The 20,455-nt window shown below is 48.1% G+C and overlaps 7 protein-coding genes across 7 annotated transcripts; 2 read left to right on the forward strand and 5 right to left on the reverse strand.

Moving 5' to 3' along the window:
• Window positions 1-892: 892 nt before the first annotated feature.
• EDB82DRAFT_547212 (NUDIX hydrolase domain-like protein) lies at window positions 893-1,763 on the reverse strand (the record flags this gene model as incomplete). The annotated part of the gene is made up of 3 exons (XM_025728307.1): window positions 893-1,125; window positions 1,176-1,514; window positions 1,574-1,763. 3 exons carry the CDS (start codon window positions 1,761-1,763, stop codon window positions 893-895), a joined length of 762 nt encoding a protein of 253 aa, XP_025582688.1.
• Window positions 1,764-2,787: 1,024 nt separating this feature from the next.
• On the forward strand, window positions 2,788-4,316 carry EDB82DRAFT_260372 (actin cytoskeleton-regulatory complex protein END3-domain-containing protein). Its single transcript, XM_025728308.2, has 3 exons — window positions 2,788-3,205; window positions 3,258-3,492; window positions 3,540-4,316. The coding sequence occupies exons 1-3, from the start codon at window positions 2,969-2,971 to the stop codon at window positions 4,259-4,261; spliced, it is 1,194 nt and encodes a 397-aa protein (XP_025582689.1). The 5' UTR covers window positions 2,788-2,968; the 3' UTR covers window positions 4,262-4,316.
• Window positions 4,198-5,756, reverse strand: EDB82DRAFT_260401 (uncharacterized protein). The gene is made up of 2 exons (XM_065607334.1): window positions 5,434-5,756; window positions 4,198-5,373 (listed from the first exon to the last, which is right to left on the reverse strand). Exons 1-2 carry the CDS (start codon window positions 5,548-5,550, stop codon window positions 4,372-4,374), a joined length of 1,119 nt encoding a protein of 372 aa, XP_065464134.1. The 5' UTR covers window positions 5,551-5,756; the 3' UTR covers window positions 4,198-4,371.
• Window positions 5,757-6,430: 674 nt separating this feature from the next.
• EDB82DRAFT_527643 (uncharacterized protein) lies at window positions 6,431-6,854 on the forward strand (the record flags this gene model as incomplete). The annotated part of the gene is made up of 3 exons (XM_025728311.1): window positions 6,431-6,524; window positions 6,579-6,589; window positions 6,702-6,854. The coding sequence occupies 3 exons, from the start codon at window positions 6,431-6,433 to the stop codon at window positions 6,852-6,854; spliced, it is 258 nt and encodes an 85-aa protein (XP_025582691.1).
• A 702-nt stretch (window positions 6,855-7,556) lies between these two features.
• On the reverse strand, window positions 7,557-9,085 carry EDB82DRAFT_260446 (uncharacterized protein). The gene is made up of 2 exons (XM_025728312.2): window positions 8,692-9,085; window positions 7,557-8,620 (listed from the first exon to the last, which is right to left on the reverse strand). Exons 1-2 carry the CDS (start codon window positions 8,978-8,980, stop codon window positions 8,043-8,045), a joined length of 867 nt encoding a protein of 288 aa, XP_025582692.1. The 5' UTR covers window positions 8,981-9,085; the 3' UTR covers window positions 7,557-8,042.
• A 2,444-nt stretch (window positions 9,086-11,529) lies between these two features.
• On the reverse strand, window positions 11,530-13,347 carry EDB82DRAFT_260482 (Bromodomain-containing protein). Its single transcript, XM_025728313.2, has 4 exons — window positions 13,290-13,347; window positions 12,883-13,078; window positions 11,997-12,829; window positions 11,530-11,945 (listed from the first exon to the last, which is right to left on the reverse strand). The coding sequence occupies exons 2-4, from the start codon at window positions 12,984-12,986 to the stop codon at window positions 11,632-11,634; spliced, it is 1,251 nt and encodes a 416-aa protein (XP_025582693.1). The 5' UTR covers window positions 12,987-13,078; window positions 13,290-13,347; the 3' UTR covers window positions 11,530-11,631.
• Window positions 13,348-17,510: 4,163 nt separating this feature from the next.
• On the reverse strand, window positions 17,511-18,989 carry EDB82DRAFT_547216 (P-loop containing nucleoside triphosphate hydrolase protein; the record flags this gene model as incomplete). Its single annotated transcript, XM_025728314.1, has 6 exons — window positions 17,511-17,783; window positions 17,842-18,164; window positions 18,215-18,514; window positions 18,565-18,617; window positions 18,670-18,880; window positions 18,932-18,989. 6 exons carry the CDS (start codon window positions 18,987-18,989, stop codon window positions 17,511-17,513), a joined length of 1,218 nt encoding a protein of 405 aa, XP_025582694.1.
• Between the last annotated feature and the right edge of the window lie 1,466 nt (window positions 18,990-20,455).

A 20,455-nucleotide genomic window follows, 5' to 3' on the forward strand; every position in this document is an offset into this window, starting at 1 on the left:
AGGACTCAGGAAACAAGGCGAGATAGTGGGCTTGGAAGCACAGTGTATGCTGACTGACGATCATTGGCCACATGGTCAGCTGCGAGGCAATCGTGGGGGTGAGGCGGGACTTGCCTGGACAAACTAGATCGTGAGTTTATACCTGAGATTTAAGACCGTCCAGTCAATTGTGCAGTTGAAGACAGACTAAGAAATCATTAAGATATCCTTGACTTGCAAGGCCAGATGAACCTGACATTGGTTCTTTTGTCCGTGTCAAATGGAAGCGGCTGCAGTAGCTGTCAAAGACTATCGTTGTAATGCTGCTTGCTTGTTGGTGGATGACAACGGCTTGCAGCGGCACCCAAGCTCAGTTCGTTGGTCACCAGGCAATACTGTGTCACTTGACAAGTGTAACTTTGTTATTAATCCGGATCTAGCGGAAGATCAAGACATCCAAGGACGAATCGTTGTGAATAAAAAAGGTTAAGTCTAGCACACATAAAACAAGCTTGTCTAGACTGAGACTTCAGTTGACGTTGGAGTTGAGCATAGGCCCAGGAAATAACAAATGAGAGGCTTTCCGACTGAGCGGCATTCGTTCACGTACTCGGTAATGAATAATCCCAACCTATCTCTTTTCTGATTAACAGGATCGGGGCTTTGATTGGTGAAGCTAAGCTGCTCAATGTCTTCTTAATCCTGGTAAATGAAAGCCGAGTAGTGAATAACGTAAATTAAAAGCGGCTCTGAACCTCATCTATGTGTATCACAAGGCTCGAGAGCGGATATCTATTTTGGTTGAATGCGAAAACTCAGTGCATCATAACCGAAGTTTCTAAGTCGGTGGTGGAAAGCTGTTATTGCTGTCGATTTTTGATGTTTTCCTTCTCCTTTCGTTCGCCGTGAATCATTACATGCGTCGGATCTCCTGTTCATTCAAGTACTTGTCAAGACCAGAGTCAAGGTTTTGCCACCACTCAAAGAGCATAGAGTTACAGATAAGCTTGAACCAAGGAGTGAAAACCAGGCTAGGATCGTCGAATTGTTGCTTGAGGCTCTCAGGGGTAACGTATTGAGTATCTCGGACCTCGTTCTTGTTGATGTCAAGGTCGACGTTGGCCTTGATGAAGAGAATGTAGTCAACTGTGCTATATGTTAAATCCTGCAACCTCAAGAGATTGGTTTGTACATACTCTCATGCTCACCCCACTTTCCGTCACTGGGAGCCTTGTAGTGAATGCGGGTCAGGAAGTGGAAGTCCTCGAAAGGGACCTGCTCCTTCTTGATACCCAATTCATGCTCAAGCTTGCGCTGGGCAGCTCGCTTGACACCAGCGATAGAGTCCTCAAGGGTAGAACCAGTCTCGGTAGGGATATGAAGAGGGTGAGAGCAGCAGGTGTTGGTCCACATGTCAGGGAAGGTAATCTTCTCGGTAGCGCGCTGCTGGAGGAGGAGTTCGTTCTTGTCGTTGAAGAGGAAGACGGAGAAGGCACGGTGAAGGAGGCCTTTGTCGATGTTGGTCATGAGATGGCCTGGTAAGACCCAAGTCAGTAAGGGGTATCTACTAGCGGACCTAGTGAAGTTGACATACAGATCTTCTTGCTAGCTGTGCCAATGGGCTTGTCGTTCTCATCAAGAACAATGCAGACCTCGTCCATGAGACGAATTTGCTCCTCGTCATGACCAGAGAGAGGCTCTGAGCTGGTATCGATGTCAGGAAAGAGACGGAGCATAGATTCGGCCGTGATAGGCTGGTTGGTTGTGGTAGTTGTTGTAGACATTTTGAATTAGACAGTATCAGAAGCCGTTGGGTAAAGAGTAAGCAGTCGTATGCGAAGCTTGAAAGAACCACAATGCGCCAAGCGAGTATATAAAGGACAGAAATAAAGGCGAGCGGTCTGAAGGACCCAACGATTAATTTTAAGGGTCACTGGCTTCACACGCTCTTGCCTTTGCCCCTCCAAAAATGTTATCGGGTGTGGCAGCCGCGCCCCTCCACCCGCAATTTGATCCACATGCAACTTCAAATGCAGCCACTTAGAACTGAGTCCAGGGACGCTTCTCTCCAGGTTCCTACCGAATTGGGCAGTGGGGCTCAACCACTGAAAGCCTGCTGTGGCTGTTGGCCAGTCAGTGACAGCCGGTTCTCGGTGAACCTCTTCTAGTTTTAGCGTCAGGCCAGACAGTCCTCAGGGTATCAGAAAAATTGACCGCTGGAAGCATAAGAGACGAAATTAGTAGGTCACTTTATGCCCTTTAGGCTATAGTTCTTAGACTACTTATTTTTATACCATAAGATTTAGGAGGCCATTTTTTCTGCTACCCAGTAGACAGTGAAGAATGGATGATACCTGAATACCGACATATAAATGCATGATCGACCCCGAAAGTGACAGGTTGTGTTGGATAGTTCTATATTTGCATCTGTTTATAGCTGTCTACCCTGTTCACCGTGTTGAATAGGTAGTACTGGAACTATTAAAAACAGGCTGATAGGATTTATCGTCATTACTGTCCAGGATCTACTACTAACATATCTCTTAATCCCCTTACTGGACGAGCCGTTATAAGCCATGTGTTGATTCTGCAGTCCAATGGACTCAAAGCAATCTAGAATTAGCATCACACATTCGTTCAACTTAGAGGTTCAATTCTACCACTCGTCAACCGCCCAGTAAGATTATGCGCTAATTTGGATATTGGCTAAGCGGGGGCTGCAGATGCCAGGTGCCAGGGCATCCATCAGGGGAAGTGGCTGGAGAGGATAGCTACGGCTTCGTCATTCAACCTCACTCAACCTTCCTTAGGTACCTTACCTACCAACCCTTAGTATCCGGCCTCGTCGCCTCTCTATTAATTGTTACTCTGCGGTCGCCGCCAAAACGATTGCCATAATTTCCTCGTCTCCCAAACGATACGCGCTCTTTTTCTTGACTTTCTTCCAAATCCCTATTCACCAGGCTGTTCAGAGCCCACAGACGTAATCATGGCGCCCAAGATTGAGGAACAGGAAATCGAGACCTACTGGAATATCTTCTCCACTCGGACAGGAGGCGGCAAGTTTCTTACAGGTGAACAAGCTGCTCCTGTTTTGAAGAACAGTGGACTACGCGACGATCAACTAGAGCGAGTATGGGACCTCGCGGACGTGGATAATGATGGAAACCTTGATTTTGAGGAGTTTTGCGTCGCTATGCGCATCATCTTTGATATTTTGAATGGAGTACGATACATCTGCCGAACAAATATACGATACAGCAGCTCACATGTTTCAGGAATACGCGGATGTGCCGACGACACTGCCCGATTGGCTCGTCCCCGAGTCCAAGGCTCATCTGGTGCAAGCTACTCAAGCAATCACAGGAAAGCAGGTGCAGTTCGAGCAAGTCGAGGATGATTCGGAAGATCTTGGGCTCAAGGATGGGTTTGAGTGGTATATGAAGCCTGCGGACAAGTCCAAATATGAACAGATCTACCAAGAGAACAGAAATGCGCGCGGCGAGGTTGACTGTATGTCTACGGATCTCAACTATGGACAACATGACTAACAATACCAGTCAATGCGCTTAGCGATCTATACGAGTCCCTTGACGTCCCTGATACCGATATTCGATCCGCCTGGAACTTAATCAACCCTTCGGCGCAATCGACCATCAACAAGGATGCATGCCTTGCTTTCTTACATATTCTCAACTACCGACACGAGGGCTTTCGAATCCCCCGTGCCGTTCCGGCTTCTCTTCGTTCCAGCTTCGAGCGCAACCAGATTGATTACCAAGTTGATAACCAACGAACCGGCGCCAACTCGCGATGGGCCACCAAGGCGGACGATACCACCAGCACCGGCCGTAAGGCCAAGTTCGGCGATCAGTATCTAACGCGCCTGGGCCGAAGCGGCTTCAAAACTGCCGGCACGGACTTCTCAACAGAAAAGACGGAAGATTGGGAGGAGGTTCGCTTGAAGCGCAAGCTTCAGGACCTTGATGATAAGGTAAAGAAGGTGGAGGAGATCGCGGAGCGCCGGAAAGGTGGCAAACGCGACTCCAAGCCTGCGCTCGTTAAAAAAGAACTAGACCAGCTTCTGGAATACAAGCGAAGAGAGCTCAGGGAGCTAGAGGAGGGAACTGGCAAGAGCGCGGCTGGGGGGGGTCTCAAGAGCATACAGGAGGACCTCCAGACGGTCCGTGAGCAGGTTGAGGGTCTGGAGACTCACTTGAGGACGCGCGAGCAAGTTCTGGCAGAAATCCGGAGGGAGATTGAAGATGAGAAGCGAGGATAGGCGAATTTAATTAGACTACGGGGCGGGTATGTTGCGTTTTCTTTGTAGGAATATCATGGCGCTTTCTTGAATAGGATATCAGGCGTTACACCACTACCTAGTACTTCTTATCACCACATACTCCCAGTGGCGTACTTTTTTGTGCGCTCAATACCCAACGTTCGACCCTTGACCGTCCACACAGCTAGCGATGGCACGGGAACTTTGCCTAACCTTCCAGCTCCGCGACTTCGACCGGTTGCGCACAGAAAAGCATCCACGCGAGGGCCACTCACAGGCTGGGCTTCCTTACTCTTGAGTACAAGATCGATGTTTTTGTAAACACCAGCGGCCTGTGCCTCCGTAATCAAGAAAGAGGCACGAGGCTTGGATACGATGTCTCCAACTGCCCATACATTAGTTGTGGCTTTGACGCGCAACTCATCATCCACGTCTGCGTAGCCATGTTCGTTGAGCCATTCTTTGGGTAGAAATCCAGAATTCGGCCGTAGCCCCATAGTTGCGAGAAATACATCTGTCACTATGGTCTCTCCATTCGATAGCTTGACTAGCGTCTTGCCATCAGGAAGTTCGGTAGTCTCTTCGGAACGTAGGCCGGCACGGATTTCAACTCCTAGACGACGAAGCTCGGATTCAGCACGGCCGGCGATTTGGTCTCCTCCTAGAATCTGATCCTCGGCTGAGATCAGTAGGACAGTGGTCGAAGGGTAGGCAAATTGGATTTCGCCCGCAAGCTCAACGCCTGTGGCTCCGGCTCCGGCAACAACAACGTGTGTGGCTCTCTCAACCTTGTCGGCAGTGCGGCGAAGACTGGCTACGAGCTCTTCGTGTGAGGTAGAGGCTTTCCATGGGAGTGACGGATCGACGGTCTCGGCACCGGTAGCAATGACAAGGTGATCATACTTCAGCTTCGTGCTGGCCCCAGTCTCCGGCTCAACAGTCACGGTGCGAGCTTCAGGATCAACGGCCGATGCTGTACCGACGATGAAATGGGCGCTTCCATCAGGATATTGGTCCAGTCCAGGTTGAATAGGTGCAAAGATCTCTTCGTCTTTTATAGCACCTGTGATGATGGCTCTGACGGAAGCCAGGTTCCAGAAGAAATGACTGTTCTGCAAATCTGTCAGTTGTTTGAAGTGTGAATATTCCCCGAGTCCAGTATGAGTAGGTACCTTGGAAACAAGTATGACTTTAAGGTCTTCCTGGTGAGGCCGCGTGTACTTGAGAAGCTGATGGGTGACCGCCATACCGCCTAAACTCCCACCCAAGACAACTACAGTTTTGGTCATTTTGACGGGTCAATTCAAAGGGAATAAGAATTTATAATTGTTCTTCTGAGGAGTTTCTTTTCGTAGTTTCTTCAATTATTTGTTGTTTTTGTAGAATAGGAAGATAGATAGCCGTGGAGAGACATGTGAAGTGACAGGTTTCATGCCGGCAGATAACGTTAGCTGAGCTTATTCCGTCCCCATAGTCTCGGAAAGCGGTGTCTATGACGAGTTCAAGGTCATGTAGCAAATGAATTTTCCGCAACGGCTTGTGTTTCAGGCTCGTTGGAGTTTGAGGTTTCATTGAAGCTATCGCAGCTTTTCGTATCTATCTTATCATGCTGTCATGCTGCTGTTGTGCTCTGCCAACTGTCACACCGAACGTCGACATGTTTCTAGCCATAGGATTGATAAGTAACTCTTGAATCGGATCATTATTCTCTTCGGTTTTTGTTTTGAACAAATCCTATACTGAAACGGGGTCCCAGGTGTGTTTCTTTGCAGGTATCATTCCAGTTATAGTGCATACATGATGTTCTGCTTTCCACGTGCTTCTTAAATTTATTACAATAAGCATCTCCTTTCCTTCCTCGGCAGGTCCCTTGATCCCCCAAACCGTCACTGACCAAAACCTCCCCTCATCAATGAAAAGTAGCCAATAGAAGCTCACGACGTCACTGTCGAATCCTACCGCCCCTCCCTAATGATGAACTGAATCCAGTCCCATGACCCCGCTATAACTAAACCCGCCCGCCGGGAGAAGCCAAGTTCCTCAACAAACATTGGATCCCAACACCTCTTTTCTTCCTCTTTCTTCTTCTCTGAATTTGATCTTGAAAAACTGAAACTCTACAACAATCCTGCTCTACTCTCCACCAACCAACCAACCAATACTATCACCATGTCTGCCCAGAGCGAATCTTTCAAGAAGGCCGTTGAGGACTCCAAGAAGCTCACCTCCAAGCCTGGTCCCACCGAGCTCCTCGAGCTCTACGGTGAAGCTCCATTTACCCTGAGTCCACGTTCCTCAGCTAATACATAATGTGCAGCTCTCTACAAGGTCGGTACTGGCGAGGACTTCTCTAAGGCCACGGCGCCTGGCATGTTCGACATGAAGGCAAGCTATACCCCCCGCCTTATACATCCTACGGCAAAACTAACCCGAAGCCCAGGGCAAGGCCAAGTACAACGCCTGGAAGAAGGTCGCCGAGGAAGACAAGCTCACCCCTGAGGCCGCTCAGGCCAAGTATGTCGAGCTCGTCGAGAAGCTCAAGGTGAGCCACGGCTACGACGCCAACAAGGTCCCCGAGACCGTTGGCGCTTAAAGCGTGCGACCTTTTTATCCTCTACGAAATAGATAAACTCTCAACGATGAAACGAAATTAATTCAAGAGTTGGAATAACGAGATGCATATGAAACCTATAAATGTTGGATCGAGTGAAACAGGGAGAACCCCTTTGGGTTCCCATTCTTACGCTGTCGAAAGCGTATACTATACTTAGTTGAAGAGAAATCATACCCGTTCGTTTTACGTCATTTGGTATTGCCTACATGTTACCATGCATGTGTTCTTGTATAACATACAAGTCAGATGATTGAACAGGCTGTTTTCTCTTGATTTAACGTTCTCTACGTATTCTCACTGCTGGTCACAGGTGGCAGCACGGCTGATAGTTGATTATGTTCAAACTTGGAGGTCAAGTATCACGTAATGCTTACTTTTATGATCCAACATTAACATTGGGCAGCTCATGCGCATGCCAGTGCTAGGCAGTTTACACAACAAATTACCCTCCAGTGAACCGTCTGTATCTTCCTTTCTGATGTTTAAATGTGGACTCTCTAACAGCTCGTACCATCCTAGAACCCTGAAGGCAACTCTCGGCTATCGAGCTGGTGGATGATCGTAGATCTGTTCAGCATATCCATGCGTCCTGAAGTGCTTGTCCACTCCTCACTCATAGCTAGGCAATATAAACGTGCTTACAAAAAACATTGGGGTTTGGTCACAGACACGACAAACTTGTAACTATGAAGTGAATGCAATGGTGAGCAAAATTAACTACCAGGCCAATTATTGATGTCACGTACGAGGCTAAGACTGAGCTCTCGCAGTGTCCAATAGTAACTAGAATTTAAGGTATAAATAGGTATACGACGACCGCGTACCAAGTGTAAGAATGTAGCTTCCTTTCATGTTCCAAGCGCTGAGCGTTTCTCGTTTCATTTCAACTCATCCTCGCCATGCTCTTTTCCAAACCAAAAACACCAAGCCGGTCAACTCCGGTAAAAATGGTAGGTGAAGGGTATTCGACAAAGGGGGTATTTCATCAGAAGAATATGCAACTCAACATTGCACCACTAGTTTAATCTCCAACGAGCATCCTCCTGAACGTGTTCCCGTATACGAAACGTACCGTTGCTCTCTTCATCATAGACTCATTATTTGCCATTGGCGCCGTGTTCAAGTGGCCTCTTACGAGGGCCAGCGTTCCACATAACAGATCTATATTTAGAGGAGGGCAAAGGCACCAGCAGCGGCGAGGAGCATGGCGCTCATGCCGGTGAGGGAAGCACCACTGCTGATGCTTGAAGGCTCAACAGAGCCAGGGGCAGACTCAGATGGCTGAGTAGGGGCGGCAGTGGCAATGGTGCTGTTAGAACCACTCCAGGCCGTGCTGTAGCCAGAGCTAGGGGCAACGATGGTGGTCTCGTCAGCCTTTGTCGTGGTCTTAACAACAGCGGGCTCGGTGGTAGGGGCAACAGTAGTTGTGGCAGCATTGGTGGATGTGGAGGCCAGAGAAGTGCTGGTGATGTAGACAGTTGTCGAAGTGGTCTCGAGTTGAGAAGAGGTGGTCTCAAGCTCAGAAGTGGTGGGGACAGCAGTGGTGGTGGGGACAGCAGTGGTAGTGGGCTCGGCAGAGGTGGTCTCAGCAGCGGTAGTGGCAGTGGTGGTTAAGAGCCTCTCGGTCTTGAGGCCATCCTCTACGCCATACGCAGCGGCACACTCAGCAAGATCCATAGCATCAGGGCAGCACCAGGTCTGAGCCTTGGTGTCGTGAGAGCAGTAGAAGCCCTTATCACATGAGTCTGAAGGAATGTTAGTATTCGGGATGTTCATAATGTTGTGCCAATCTCTATAGTCGAGTCATAAAACTTACTTCCACTGCCGTCAAAGCAGCAAGACTGTTTCGCCATGGGGTTGAAGCAATGGGTTTGGTTGTCTTCAGAAGGGCAAGACTCGAATCCAGCACCACAAGCATCAGCGCAAGTGTCGCCGCCACCACCGCAGACAGACTGATCGGGCTGGTATCCGGGAGTCGAACGGCGGCCGAAGCTAAGACCTTCAACGGGGGCCTTGATCAGCTTGTAAGGCTGGACCTGAGATTGAGAAGCGGCGTTGCTGGCGGAAGCCAGGAAGGCGATGGAGGCGATGGTTCGGAAAAGCATCTTGTCGAATACGTGAATACGAAGACTGGGGTTTGATAGATGATGAAATTGGCTTATACGATCTGATCTGTCAGACAAGGAACAAAGCCACAAACAGGGTATAACAATGGTAGTGGAGAAAAGGTTTCGTATTGAGTGAGCAGAGCAGCAAGCGAGTGAATAAGATACTAGACAAAACTAGAATCAATGATAGATAGGTTCGTTGTTGTTGTTAAAGAGCGGAATGAGTATCGATGAAATAACGATTCTCTAGGATGGATAGCGAAGACGACGACAAGGACGGACGAAGAGGATGGTGAGAGAAGATCCAAAGATGAGGTTGTAGAGAGAGATGGGGGCCCTCATGTAAGTAAATACCTGTGTGGCTATGTGGGCAGGTGCGCGCCAAGCTAAGGAAGGACGTCTCGGGAAGCAAAATATTGACCCTTCCTTCCCTGGTAAGATGGGGACGGGGTCCGTAACCATGATAGGCTGGTGCAAGACGGAGGACAAGCACTCTCCCGGTGTTGACAGGGACAAGGGAACCCCCTAATCCAGCTTTTTTAATTTAACATACCCATACCTATCCATGGTGGTTGTCTTCCATCGCCACCAATAATCAATCCCTACTCGCGCCGGGAACAATTCGAAAATCACCATGCCCATTACGGCCGAGCGGTAATCGAGACCTGATACAGCTCTTCAGAAAGATGTTTGAACGCATGGCCAAAGAGTCTGTACTGAAACGCAGGTAGGGCTATACAAATAGCATATAAGTAGGCGCAGCTGTCGCCTTACTTCAGATCAGCAAGGGACACAGCTCTGCTCTGTCAAGGCTCAACTGATTTCGCTACTGTTCGCAATGTTCTTCAACCTGATTCTTCTTGGGTGATCACCAGCCCAGTCAAATGACAACTCATTAGCACAATAAACTAATGGATTGATAGATTCTGGAGGTTAATTAGCCGCCCACTTGCTCCATCCCAAGACCCAAGCCTGGCCCTACCCGGTTATAGTCTACGAGAGCACAATTTTGGAATAACAAGACCAACTAAGTAGAAATCGAAATTTGGCGTGCCCTTTGTCAGCGGCATACTACTCTCCTTCTTGACGTCAACGTAAACAAATGTTGTCTCTTTTCTTTTGTTCCTGCATGGAAAGAAAGACAGTAAAAAGATAAGGTTACCCATTACGGCAGGTACCTGAGACCTGCGCACTGGGGCATGTCACCCATCATGTTCGCTGAGTGGTCAGGAGCCGTCCAGGTAAGTGGCTTCAGGGGTCCAGTTGGGAGCTGCAGCTGCTAGCCGAGGTCCGTTGCGCTAAAAAGCCACCTGATGCAGGAACCAAACAAGCCCTTGGCAATGCACATGGAGCGACAACGAATTAATGAAAGAAAAATATGACAATTAATCGAATATTAACTACCTGACCCATACTAAAGATATTCGCCGATCATGAAATGCACTTTACCGTCCAAAAACTCTTGTGGACTATCCATGAAGGATACACAATCAACTTCGTCTCTCTTTGGCCGGCCTGAGTTTCAGGTTATTTAACAAGACCAGGTCATGCGCTATTAACCAGTCAATCGACAGGGTTTCAATGGCTGGACCTAGCAGCGTCAGTGGTAATCCTAATTTCAATCATGGTCTGTGTTATGAGTCGGTTCCCTAGACTAACCTAGAGCTAAGCTATGTATCTGGTTTATTCATTGTCCGTGTGTTTTTACTAATTGATTAACCTGTTCGCATCGTGATCGTACCAGAACGTGGCTTCTAGGGCATAGCTTCAATGACGATGTCGTGAGGGAATACTTGTTCTTGATCAGTACATGACTACTTCCTACTTCCTAGATAGATACCTACCTACATACCTAGCCAAGATTGTACGTAGAAACAAACCCACTGACAACTCATCATTGGCTTCATGCAGCAATCTTTTAACGGACCAAGGTTACATGCATGACTGTCAATTTTTAAACGAAACAAGCAGACATAAACACGTATCTTTCTTTGGGCAGGGTTGACACGATGTCATTGTCCAAGAGAAACAACTGCTTTACCACATGTCATGCATCCTCCCGCCATCTCAGCCTCAGTTGCTTCCATCTATGTACAAACTGATTCACCGTCGGAATACCGCATCTGAAGTGCTCTAATCAAAAGCAGATTATTAGTCTTCGTCTCAAGCCAGTGCTTTCTCGAGATCGCGTTACATCTATCATCTTGGCGTTCGGTCTAATTCCACTGGACGCTGTCAAATTTTGGGATCATCAGCTAGCTCGCCGATCGAAGACCTTGCTCACGCTCTAGCGAAAATACAGCACAGCGAGTACATATTCGTGAGATTACTATCATTCTAAACAACCATACTCCGTAGTCTTTGATAAAGCCCCCCCTGAACCATGGGTCACAGATGGAACTTGTAAGAAAGCTGGTTACCCTGTGCACAAGTACATTAACCATGTCCTTATGTTATCCCATCACCTGTCTCGTTCCCATCGAATCGACAGTTAGCCCAAAAGATATTCTACAAGTGATGAGGAGTCATCTTCATGCTAAATAATATGGCAACGTTTGGCGGTACTCTTCCGCGGGCGTTGCTGGCTTGTGACAGCTCCGGCTCCGGCGACGAGTCTCTCTACTAACAAGCTGGAGTTGAGAATTAGCCTACTCAGCCTCATCACCACCCATCTTAGAGATCCACTTGTTCATATGAGAAAACTTGTCCTCGAATGTCTTCTGAAGCTTCTCTCCTGCAATCCACATAGGGTCTCCCTTCTTCCAGTACGTGAAACAGTTGTCGAAGATTTGACGGACATCCGTCAAGAACTCTTCCTCGTTATTGTACTCCTTGTGGTCCATCTTGAACTTGATCGTGCTTAGATCCATAGGTCGCTTGACCTTTTCGAAGTAGTCTGGCACGCCATCCTCGACTGGCTCGACAGCATCTTTGAATGGGCCAACAAGTCTAGTCCAGAACCCTACGTAGCAGTTAGTTTCGTTATGCAAAATATATATCCAGTATTACAAACCAGGACCAGAGAGCATGCGAGTGAGCAGGTCGGCGCAGAACTCGAGCTTCTGTGATGTAGTAAAGTCCCTGCCTTCTGTGAAACCTGCGCTGGTCCTACGTCTGGGCGCAGGCTTAGGCAGAGAGCCACGAGCCTTGATTGATCGATCCGCTGACACAGTAGTGCCGATCGAGATACCACTCACACGCCTACTCCTCTTCGCTTCATTCCCGGGCTCATCTTCGAGATAATGGACGTTCTTTCGAGGCGTCACTGATGGGAGAGTGACGGTAGCAGGTGGCTCTTCTGGTGTAGGGATTGTGTCGAAGGAGCTCATGGCAACAACAAGCTCACTGAGAACCTCTTGGGGGAGTGATTTGGCAAACTCTGCTCTGGCATCCGAAGATCTCATATACTCAGCAGTCCATGAGAGCAGCAGCTTCCGAATTGACGAGCCCTCAGGTGTGTCTTTCCATACTTGAATGAGAAGTGGCGTAGCCGGGATCGTCTCTGTAATGCGACGGCAATCGATCATGGCGTTGAGAACCTTGTCACAAAGCCCATTGATGCCGAGTTTGTGACCCAACTTCCAGAGACCGACAAGAGCCTCGTAAGATGGCACGTTAGACTCATCCGAAATGACTTTGTCTGTGTAGAGAAAGTGCTGGGCGAGACCAAAAACTTCCTTCGTCGTCTCCGGAAGCTTGATAATGTGCTCAATTTTCTCCTCTTGTTCCGCGGTGGAAAAGAGCTTTTCGTAGAACTCGGATCGAGAGCAGAGGAAATCTTTCTGGATTCCAAAGGGAGCTTCCTCGGGGCCGACGAGAATGATGACGAAGATAGGGTGCGGTTCGCTATCACTGATATCAACACATATTCGTAGTAAGACGGTACCTGCCAAACGTACAGCCAGGAGAATGGCTTCCTCTTGTCAGCTATTACATTCTCGGTGTCCTTCACGGCCGGGACGTCGACTTCCTGGGTTTGGGTCTGTGTTTGATTCTCAGACATCGTGAAGTCACGGTGTCGCCAAAAATATTTCGTAGTCGATAATGGGGTTCTCAGTGCAGGATGGAGTTTTTTTATGCAGACAATTGTTGAGACTGCTCTGTATCAGTAGTTAGCGTTGAGATCGATTCACATACCATCAAACAGTGATGTGAGTGTGGCTGTCAGCGTCATTATACTAATTCACAAGCAAAATGTCTCTACAACAAACAATCTTGCCGACAATGAAAGGGTTCGATGCTGTGTGCAATACAATACGTGCTGACGGGTGTATTTGAGAAGGTGGCACGAGAAATATGATCTTACCTGAACCTTCTTTGTTATCTCACCCACTTTGCGTTCCACCACGATTTGCACTTCAACTTCGAGGAAATTGCATTAGAAGACCTTCCGATATGAGATGATCCCGTCACGGAATGCCGATTGATGAGGTGAGACGGTTGATGATGAGCCAAACTCAAGCTTGGCTACTTGCCTCAATCAAAATGAACGTGAAGCCAAGGTGGAAGTCGCGATGAGATTGTTGGCCAATAAGGTTGCTGTATCAGAGCAAAGGTTATCGATCGGCCTGCAGATTGTCCGTTCCCGGCTTACACATCCCCTCAAAGGTCACTACCCTATACCATGCGTATCCAGCAGATCAACCTCAAAACAACAGAACTATGATTTGAAGACACACGTAATAACTCATGGTCAACTTGCTTGATAACTGATGCTCCTGCTAATATGTAGCTGTATTAATTCCCCTATATTTGCATGTAATAAACTTATATGCGAAGCTACAGGTAACAGAGGCAAGCCTGGCGTGACTTCTGAGGTAAACACTTTCCGAGGGCTGTTATAAACTCCCCTCTGTCTACCGCTCATGTTACTATTGTACTTCTGGGATCATGTTGAGATCACTGCTTATTTTTTACTGCAAAGACCGACAGTGTATTGACACACATGCATGTTAAATCTTCCTGTCCCTTAGTTAACCTATGAGTAAACCCTTCCCCTACCAAGTAAATGGGCCTTTCAGCATGCTTGGGATATAAGCAAGGCATACCAAAGATTCTTGATACCATCAGCCTTCGCCTTTTTCTAAATCTCAAGGTGTTTTTAGGATCCAACGCTGTGTGCTATTCCTTGCCAGTAGATGACATGGTTCCGGACAGAATAAGCTCAAACAAGACCAGACAAGGAGAAGCAGATGCATGCACAGGAGTGAATCGGCCAAGCGCGGGCGTCCGATCCATGCTCTTCCAAGTCTCCAAAGACTAGAAGAATATTAATTCGACTCCCCCATGAGGCCAATATACACACTGACGGACGGTACGCGGAACCTGACTAGAATAGCACTGTGCCCGGTAGGTACGCTTCTTACATCATGATCATCAGTATAGACGTCACATAACCACAGTTAGTACGAGTAATTAGTTGATCAAGAAACAGATCGTGGCATACGAGAACATCATTTAAAGAGGCGACCTATCTTACTCCGCAATGAACTTACGACAGTCTGCCGCAGAAGTTTACTAGAGTAGCAAATCACAGTTACGATGCAACAGACTGCATAACCATGAATTATAAGAATACGTAGTCCAGGACCAGGTGGACACATATCGATATAGGAGCGTATTGACGATCAATATCCTCCGGATATGTACATAGTACGGATTAAATCCTCACCCATTTGACGGGGAGTTTGGGAACAAAGCGGATAGGCAATCGCAGCGTGTAGACGGCTCATATGCCGCAATGCCGGTGGTTAACGAACCGGAACATCCTCTTTGGAACGTTTATCACGCATTCCAGGCCACAATTGTTCATATTGCCCGGCAATGGTTACAAATCATGTTCGTCATTGAGTGCCGAGGATGGTACCCAGGATGATATGATACGATTATATCCGTACAGTTTGGCGTTTTCAGACAAACATCATGCGATCTTGCCCTCTCGCTGTGGCCCTGCCCAGACTATGAAATTCCCCAGACATTGATATAAGGCATGTTTCCACATTCACACATGTGGCCGGGGAATAAAGCAAAACAGAAGAGGGGAAGTGGAAAGATTTTTACTGCATCATCTCATATTCGTGGGGTCTACGTAGCAAGATCGCCCACCATCTGCCGCGCATATGCCGATTTAAGGTACCCAAGACGGAGGCGTAGCTTGTACCAAAGCCGTGTGATTGGGGAGGACGGACAGCTCCAAATACAGATCCTGGGGCATATGAAGATCAGGCCAGAAGCTGGTCAGGGCGCTTGCTTCAACATCCCACATCTCACGGGGTTCGCCTTGCACCAACTTTGGGGCAATTCACCGACTCTTTTCAGTTGTACAAAATGACTGAGGCAGTCCCATCGCTGGGCTTGAATTGTCGAGCCCAACAAAAATTTCACCGTTATAGCACATAGGCTCGTATCTATCACAAGCTCATACAGAGAAGGAGAAGCAAAGCAGCAACTGCTGCAGATGGATCTCTCGGACTAAAAGTATCCGCTTCATCGGCCCATGCTGATGGATAATCGTCCGAGAGTGAGTGCTCTGCATAAAATATCCTAACGTTGACGATGAATAATGTTTCATCCACACTTGGATAAAACGTCTTGTACGTAGTTTGATCCGAGACGTCTTGGATCAGAACCGAGAGACAGGATAACTAGCCTAAATTTATCTTAGGATGTTCAAGATTGAAAGAGACACCATCGCCTTCCACGTTTGATGAACGATGACTTCGCTGTAGTGAGCACATTCGTTCATCGTAGAGACAAACATGGGGGCCTGCAACTACCCACTGAACTCCAAATTGGAAGTTGTACAACACATACGGGGTAGTGGGTCGCAAATAGATCTAACCAAGCGTCTGTGTCTGCGATGGAAAATCCGAGCAAAGGCAAGCAAATTTTTGCGACTGCGGACATGTCTCGGCACCACTACAGTTCAGTTCCATAGCTAGTGGTCCAGTCTCATCTCGGCCCAACTGGTGTGAATCCTAGATCGTGAGATCTGGCACGCCCAAAGTTGTACTAGTGCGCATCCCGTTTCTTCTTTGCATCAAAACAAAGCCAAGCCATTGGCGAGAATTCAATGAAGAAAGCCACAGCGGCGGTGTGTGATAAAAAACCCGCAGGCGCAAACCCGTTGAATCTCCAAGACCCCTGGTACCTGACCTGACATGGGTGTTAAAATTTTCTCTCTTCTCTTTTGCTTCACCTCCAGATAGCCGCCATAAACGTTCGTGATTGATTTGTCAAAGAATGAACGCGCAATGCTGACTCTGGCTGGACCACATGTATGATACTTCTTAGCCCTTCTACAACGCCCACTCCTAAAACAACACGCATGCTCTCATCATTGGATGCCGGAGTTTCAACCCTCCACAACAGCAGATGACGTTGGGGTTTCAACATCACCTAGACGTATCCGTAACTCGAGGATAAACAGCAGGGTTTGCATTGTGCATCTCATGCATTGAATGCGCCGGAATCTGGTAGCACCTCCAACTAAGAATGCAGCGTAAATCTTACTTATGGAGTAAGGGCTGCCATTGATTGGAATACGAATAGCTGCAGCAGAATAATTGTTGAAAGTCCACCTTTAGCCAATGCGTCATTAAGCCGACTCATTCATGGCTTCCATGCGTCTTCTCCCGAACTTCTTTCATTAAGCTATTTGCCATTGAACCGAAGGGGTTGCGTATCCACGTTTCCTGGGCAAAATCGCCACCGTCAATGACACAAATCCAAAGGGTTGTACGTGCTAGACAAAACCTTGGGGATCAAGGTATCTAATAAGACTTGTCGCTTTGGGAAGGGGTCAAGGTGGTGTGGCATTACAAAACCTGGGGGGCAGAGACACGCACGTAAGTACCTTTTCCCCGTAGGTACTTGTAGGTACTTGTAGATTCTCTCCAGAGAACGACCGGGCCGGCGGAGCACGCACGTTCAGGCGTCACCTTATCGCTATCAGAGTCTAAAACCTCCGCCAGCCGTGAAGCTGTTGTCCATGCTTGTCCTGTTCTGTTCTGGATGGAGAAATCCCAAAACGCAACTAGGCTCGTTTGGGTGATCCGAGACCTGGGGTCTTTGTCAGAAGAGAAAATTCTCGCCCTTCCAGAAGCCTGCCCTAGTCTGGGGGAACACGGGGCATGACGAAATACTTCCAACCACGAACCACAATCTGGGCCACGATGCTTAACCTCATCAGACTACTGTCGGACTTGTCCGAAGCTGCTTGGCATGCCGACTATGGCCTAGCAAGCTTGTTGTGCGGCTTTATTGTGGCTCTATACAATCCCAGTTTGCGTTGTTTTCTTGTTCAATGCGGATCCGTCATGGCTAATTGATAAAGGGGGCAGAGGGGACTCATGTTTTTCCTCATTTCGCTCCGTGGGGATGGGTTTTGTGCTCCGTCCCGTTATGAGGCTCTGCCCATACCTGGCGAGGCCGTCCTCCGTCTGGTCTCGGTCGTCATTGTCGGCGCTTTACCGGCGTTGAAACTATCCCCAACAATCCCCAGACTCCATCGGTCCCATTCAGAGCCTCATTTCGTGTCCGATTCATCGTCGGTGCCAGGCTCGTCGTGCTCGCTGTTCTCTTCTTCGCTATGTCCGACGTCTTGACCTAAGATGAGGTCTTCGCTGCCTTGCCACTGGGGTGGCGGCGCCGGCATGGCCGCTTCGTCTTCATCTGCCCATCCGTAATCCTCGTCATCTTCACTGTCTGGCACCTCGAGTTCGGTTTCTCCAAGCTTTCGCTTATTCCGGGCTAATTCGAAAGACTGTAACGCTTCATAGGGAACCTGGGCCGTACCGTCCTGTTGTCATCATGTTTAGTAACGATTGCTTGAAGTCTTGATGCTTGGTAGAACATACCAACTCCACTTTAAATGCGACAGTATTCTCCACAGCCTCCTGACATACTCTACCATCAACTTTCTGCAGGCCTGCGAGGAAGACGCTCGTGAGACTATTTTCCTGCCAGACCCAGTCCCGAAACGTGACAAGTCTGGTCGAAATGCCTTGTTCCCATACGTTGGCATTGATTGCGGCTGTGAGTGTTGCACCCCTCTCCGAGTGCATTTTGGTTGCACATTGAGACAGAACGACGATCGCGCAATTCCTAGTCGCTGCGAGCTTATGAAGTGCACTCATTATTGATTGCAATGCCTGTCTGCGTTTCACTAACGGACTAAGACCTGCACAAACGTCAGCCAACACCACCGCACGCGTTGAAACTTGGTCATACCTTTGCTACCTGTAGAAGTAGACTTGCCGTCATTAGATTTAGGCAAAGCTGAATTGACCAGTGCTGAGAATGAACTGATTATTACAAGCGAAGTATTCGTAGGTATCAGCTTTGTCGTAGGTCTCGACACGAGAGAAATCAAATGAGGAAGTGTAAAACAGGAGTACTGGTAGAATTGAGAAGCATCAACCTCCCGAGCTGGTATTGCCTCAACTTCTGTGGATGATGGACCATTTCGACGAGCTTGGGCAGCTTTTGTTACCGTCCTCAGCCTGTCTCGCTGCAGAGCCTGAAAGCAATCTGCAATGCAAGTCAGCAACAACCACATGTCTGGGAGTAGAAGTACCGACCTATCCAGACTACTGCATCACCATTGCATAGCGCATTCGCTGTAAGCTGTAGGCTTCGCCATATGTCAGGTACATAATATAGTCATACAATGGCAGTAAACATACCCCAATGCTGTCTTGCCGGAACCCGGAGGTCCCCAAATCTCTGTCACTTGGCCTCGTTGAACACCACCTTTTACCGCTGCATCTTGCGAGTCGAAAGCTACAGGACCTAGGAGTGAACGATCCAGGCTTTCGAGACCAGTTGGTATGTGAGTTGACGCGTCACATCCAATGTCGTCAAGGGCCTGTGAAGCTGATACTGTCGGTAGTCGGTCTATTAAAGTAAGTTTGGGCTCTGTATCCAGGTGTGTATTTTAAGACTGACGTGTGCTTGGTGTGTCAAAGCTTGCTCTATCATAACCGTGAATCGCATGATAATCCATCCTCAATATTCATGTCGATGCTGGATTCGTCTTCGTCCTTCACCTGCTGAACCATCCGTAAGTGTGGATCTTCCCTTTCCTAACAATGATTGCCTGGCTTAGTAGCTTTCTCACGTACGATTGGCGGTCAATCACGTGATGCATTCACATCTGGAGAAGTCCATATCAAAATGTCTAACTGGTAGGCTGCCTAGAGTTACTGCGGGTTCGACTCACGAAAAATCGAACTCGGACAGTGAACAATCAACGAGGATAATGACTTCATCTTTAGATGCTTTGATCATTTCTTTTTACTCCGTTCTCAAACTTGAAGGAGGGTTGAAAAGTGGTTTATGGATTGTCAAATGTGATGATCGTGACATGAATCTCTAATCGGCGTGGCAAATACGTGTGATTATCAATGAGCAGTGGCGATTATAGTGAGTTGTCATTCTCCGTTCTGAGCGTCTATAGGCGACTGCATAATTAGGAATTCAGGCTATAGGGTTTAATGCATTGCTGAACACACATACATGCATACTAGCACACGCAAGCAAGCACCAAAAAGAAAGAGCTTACGGAGCTTCAGCGCAGGCAACTGATATGGTTATGTGGAGTTAATCGTGCGTCCTCTCCGATTCAGGAGCCAGGCAGACCAGATATCGTGAGATGATCTGCCACGGTAGATCAGCTTGACTCAAGCAACAGACGATCTTGACATACCAAATCTGGTCATGCCGCCCATTCCTAACGCCGCCTAGACTCACTAAGTCAAGATCAAGCCTCACTGCGGGAGTATCCTGTGGGGAAGCTGGCGCTACCCCATCCCCCGTGTTCCTGGCCCCAGCAAATGAGCAAAAGTAATTTTTCTTGTCACAGGGTTCATGATCTGGGGGGTGATGATAAAAAAGTGCCTTGCGAAGGTAACGTGGAAAGATAAGGAGAGCCGCCGTCTCTTGTGAAGGGAATGCAACCAAGCAGGACTGGAGTTTACTCCTCTCTCATCCAAGGGCAGAGCGGTGCTTGCATCACGTTGCAATCATGCTTGTACCCAGCACCCGCGTACCCATCAAGGTTTCGAGTTCCTGCATTGCTGAGCAGGGTCTCCTTCATGCGCAGAAAAGCCCTTAGCTTCAAGTAGGCTCACTTGTTTGAAGCTCTACCCAGCTCCACACTCGTCAACGTGTAACTTGTGGGCAAAATTGGTTCCTTAGTGAGTTTATCTGGAGTTTTGCCATTACTTAAGAACATCAACAGTGAGGCGTTCAGAGTAACCGTGCACAAACAATCTCACACGGCTAGATACGGCGATATGCCCTACTAGCTAACTGTTGGACATCTGTTCAGAAGACCCTGATGGAACCAGGATGAGAAGGTCCTTCAAGATTCACAGAGGGGCTCAGCGACATCAAGACTTGACTACCCGTACGATGCACCGAGTATTACGGGGGAAACAGGTGATTTCGGCGAAACCTATCAGTGAATCA

This window comes from Fusarium venenatum, assembly GCF_020744135.1.
Source record: "Fusarium venenatum strain MPI-CAGE-CH-0201 chromosome Unknown EDB82scaffold_3, whole genome shotgun sequence".
Lineage (NCBI taxonomy): Eukaryota > Fungi > Ascomycota > Sordariomycetes > Hypocreales > Nectriaceae > Fusarium > Fusarium venenatum.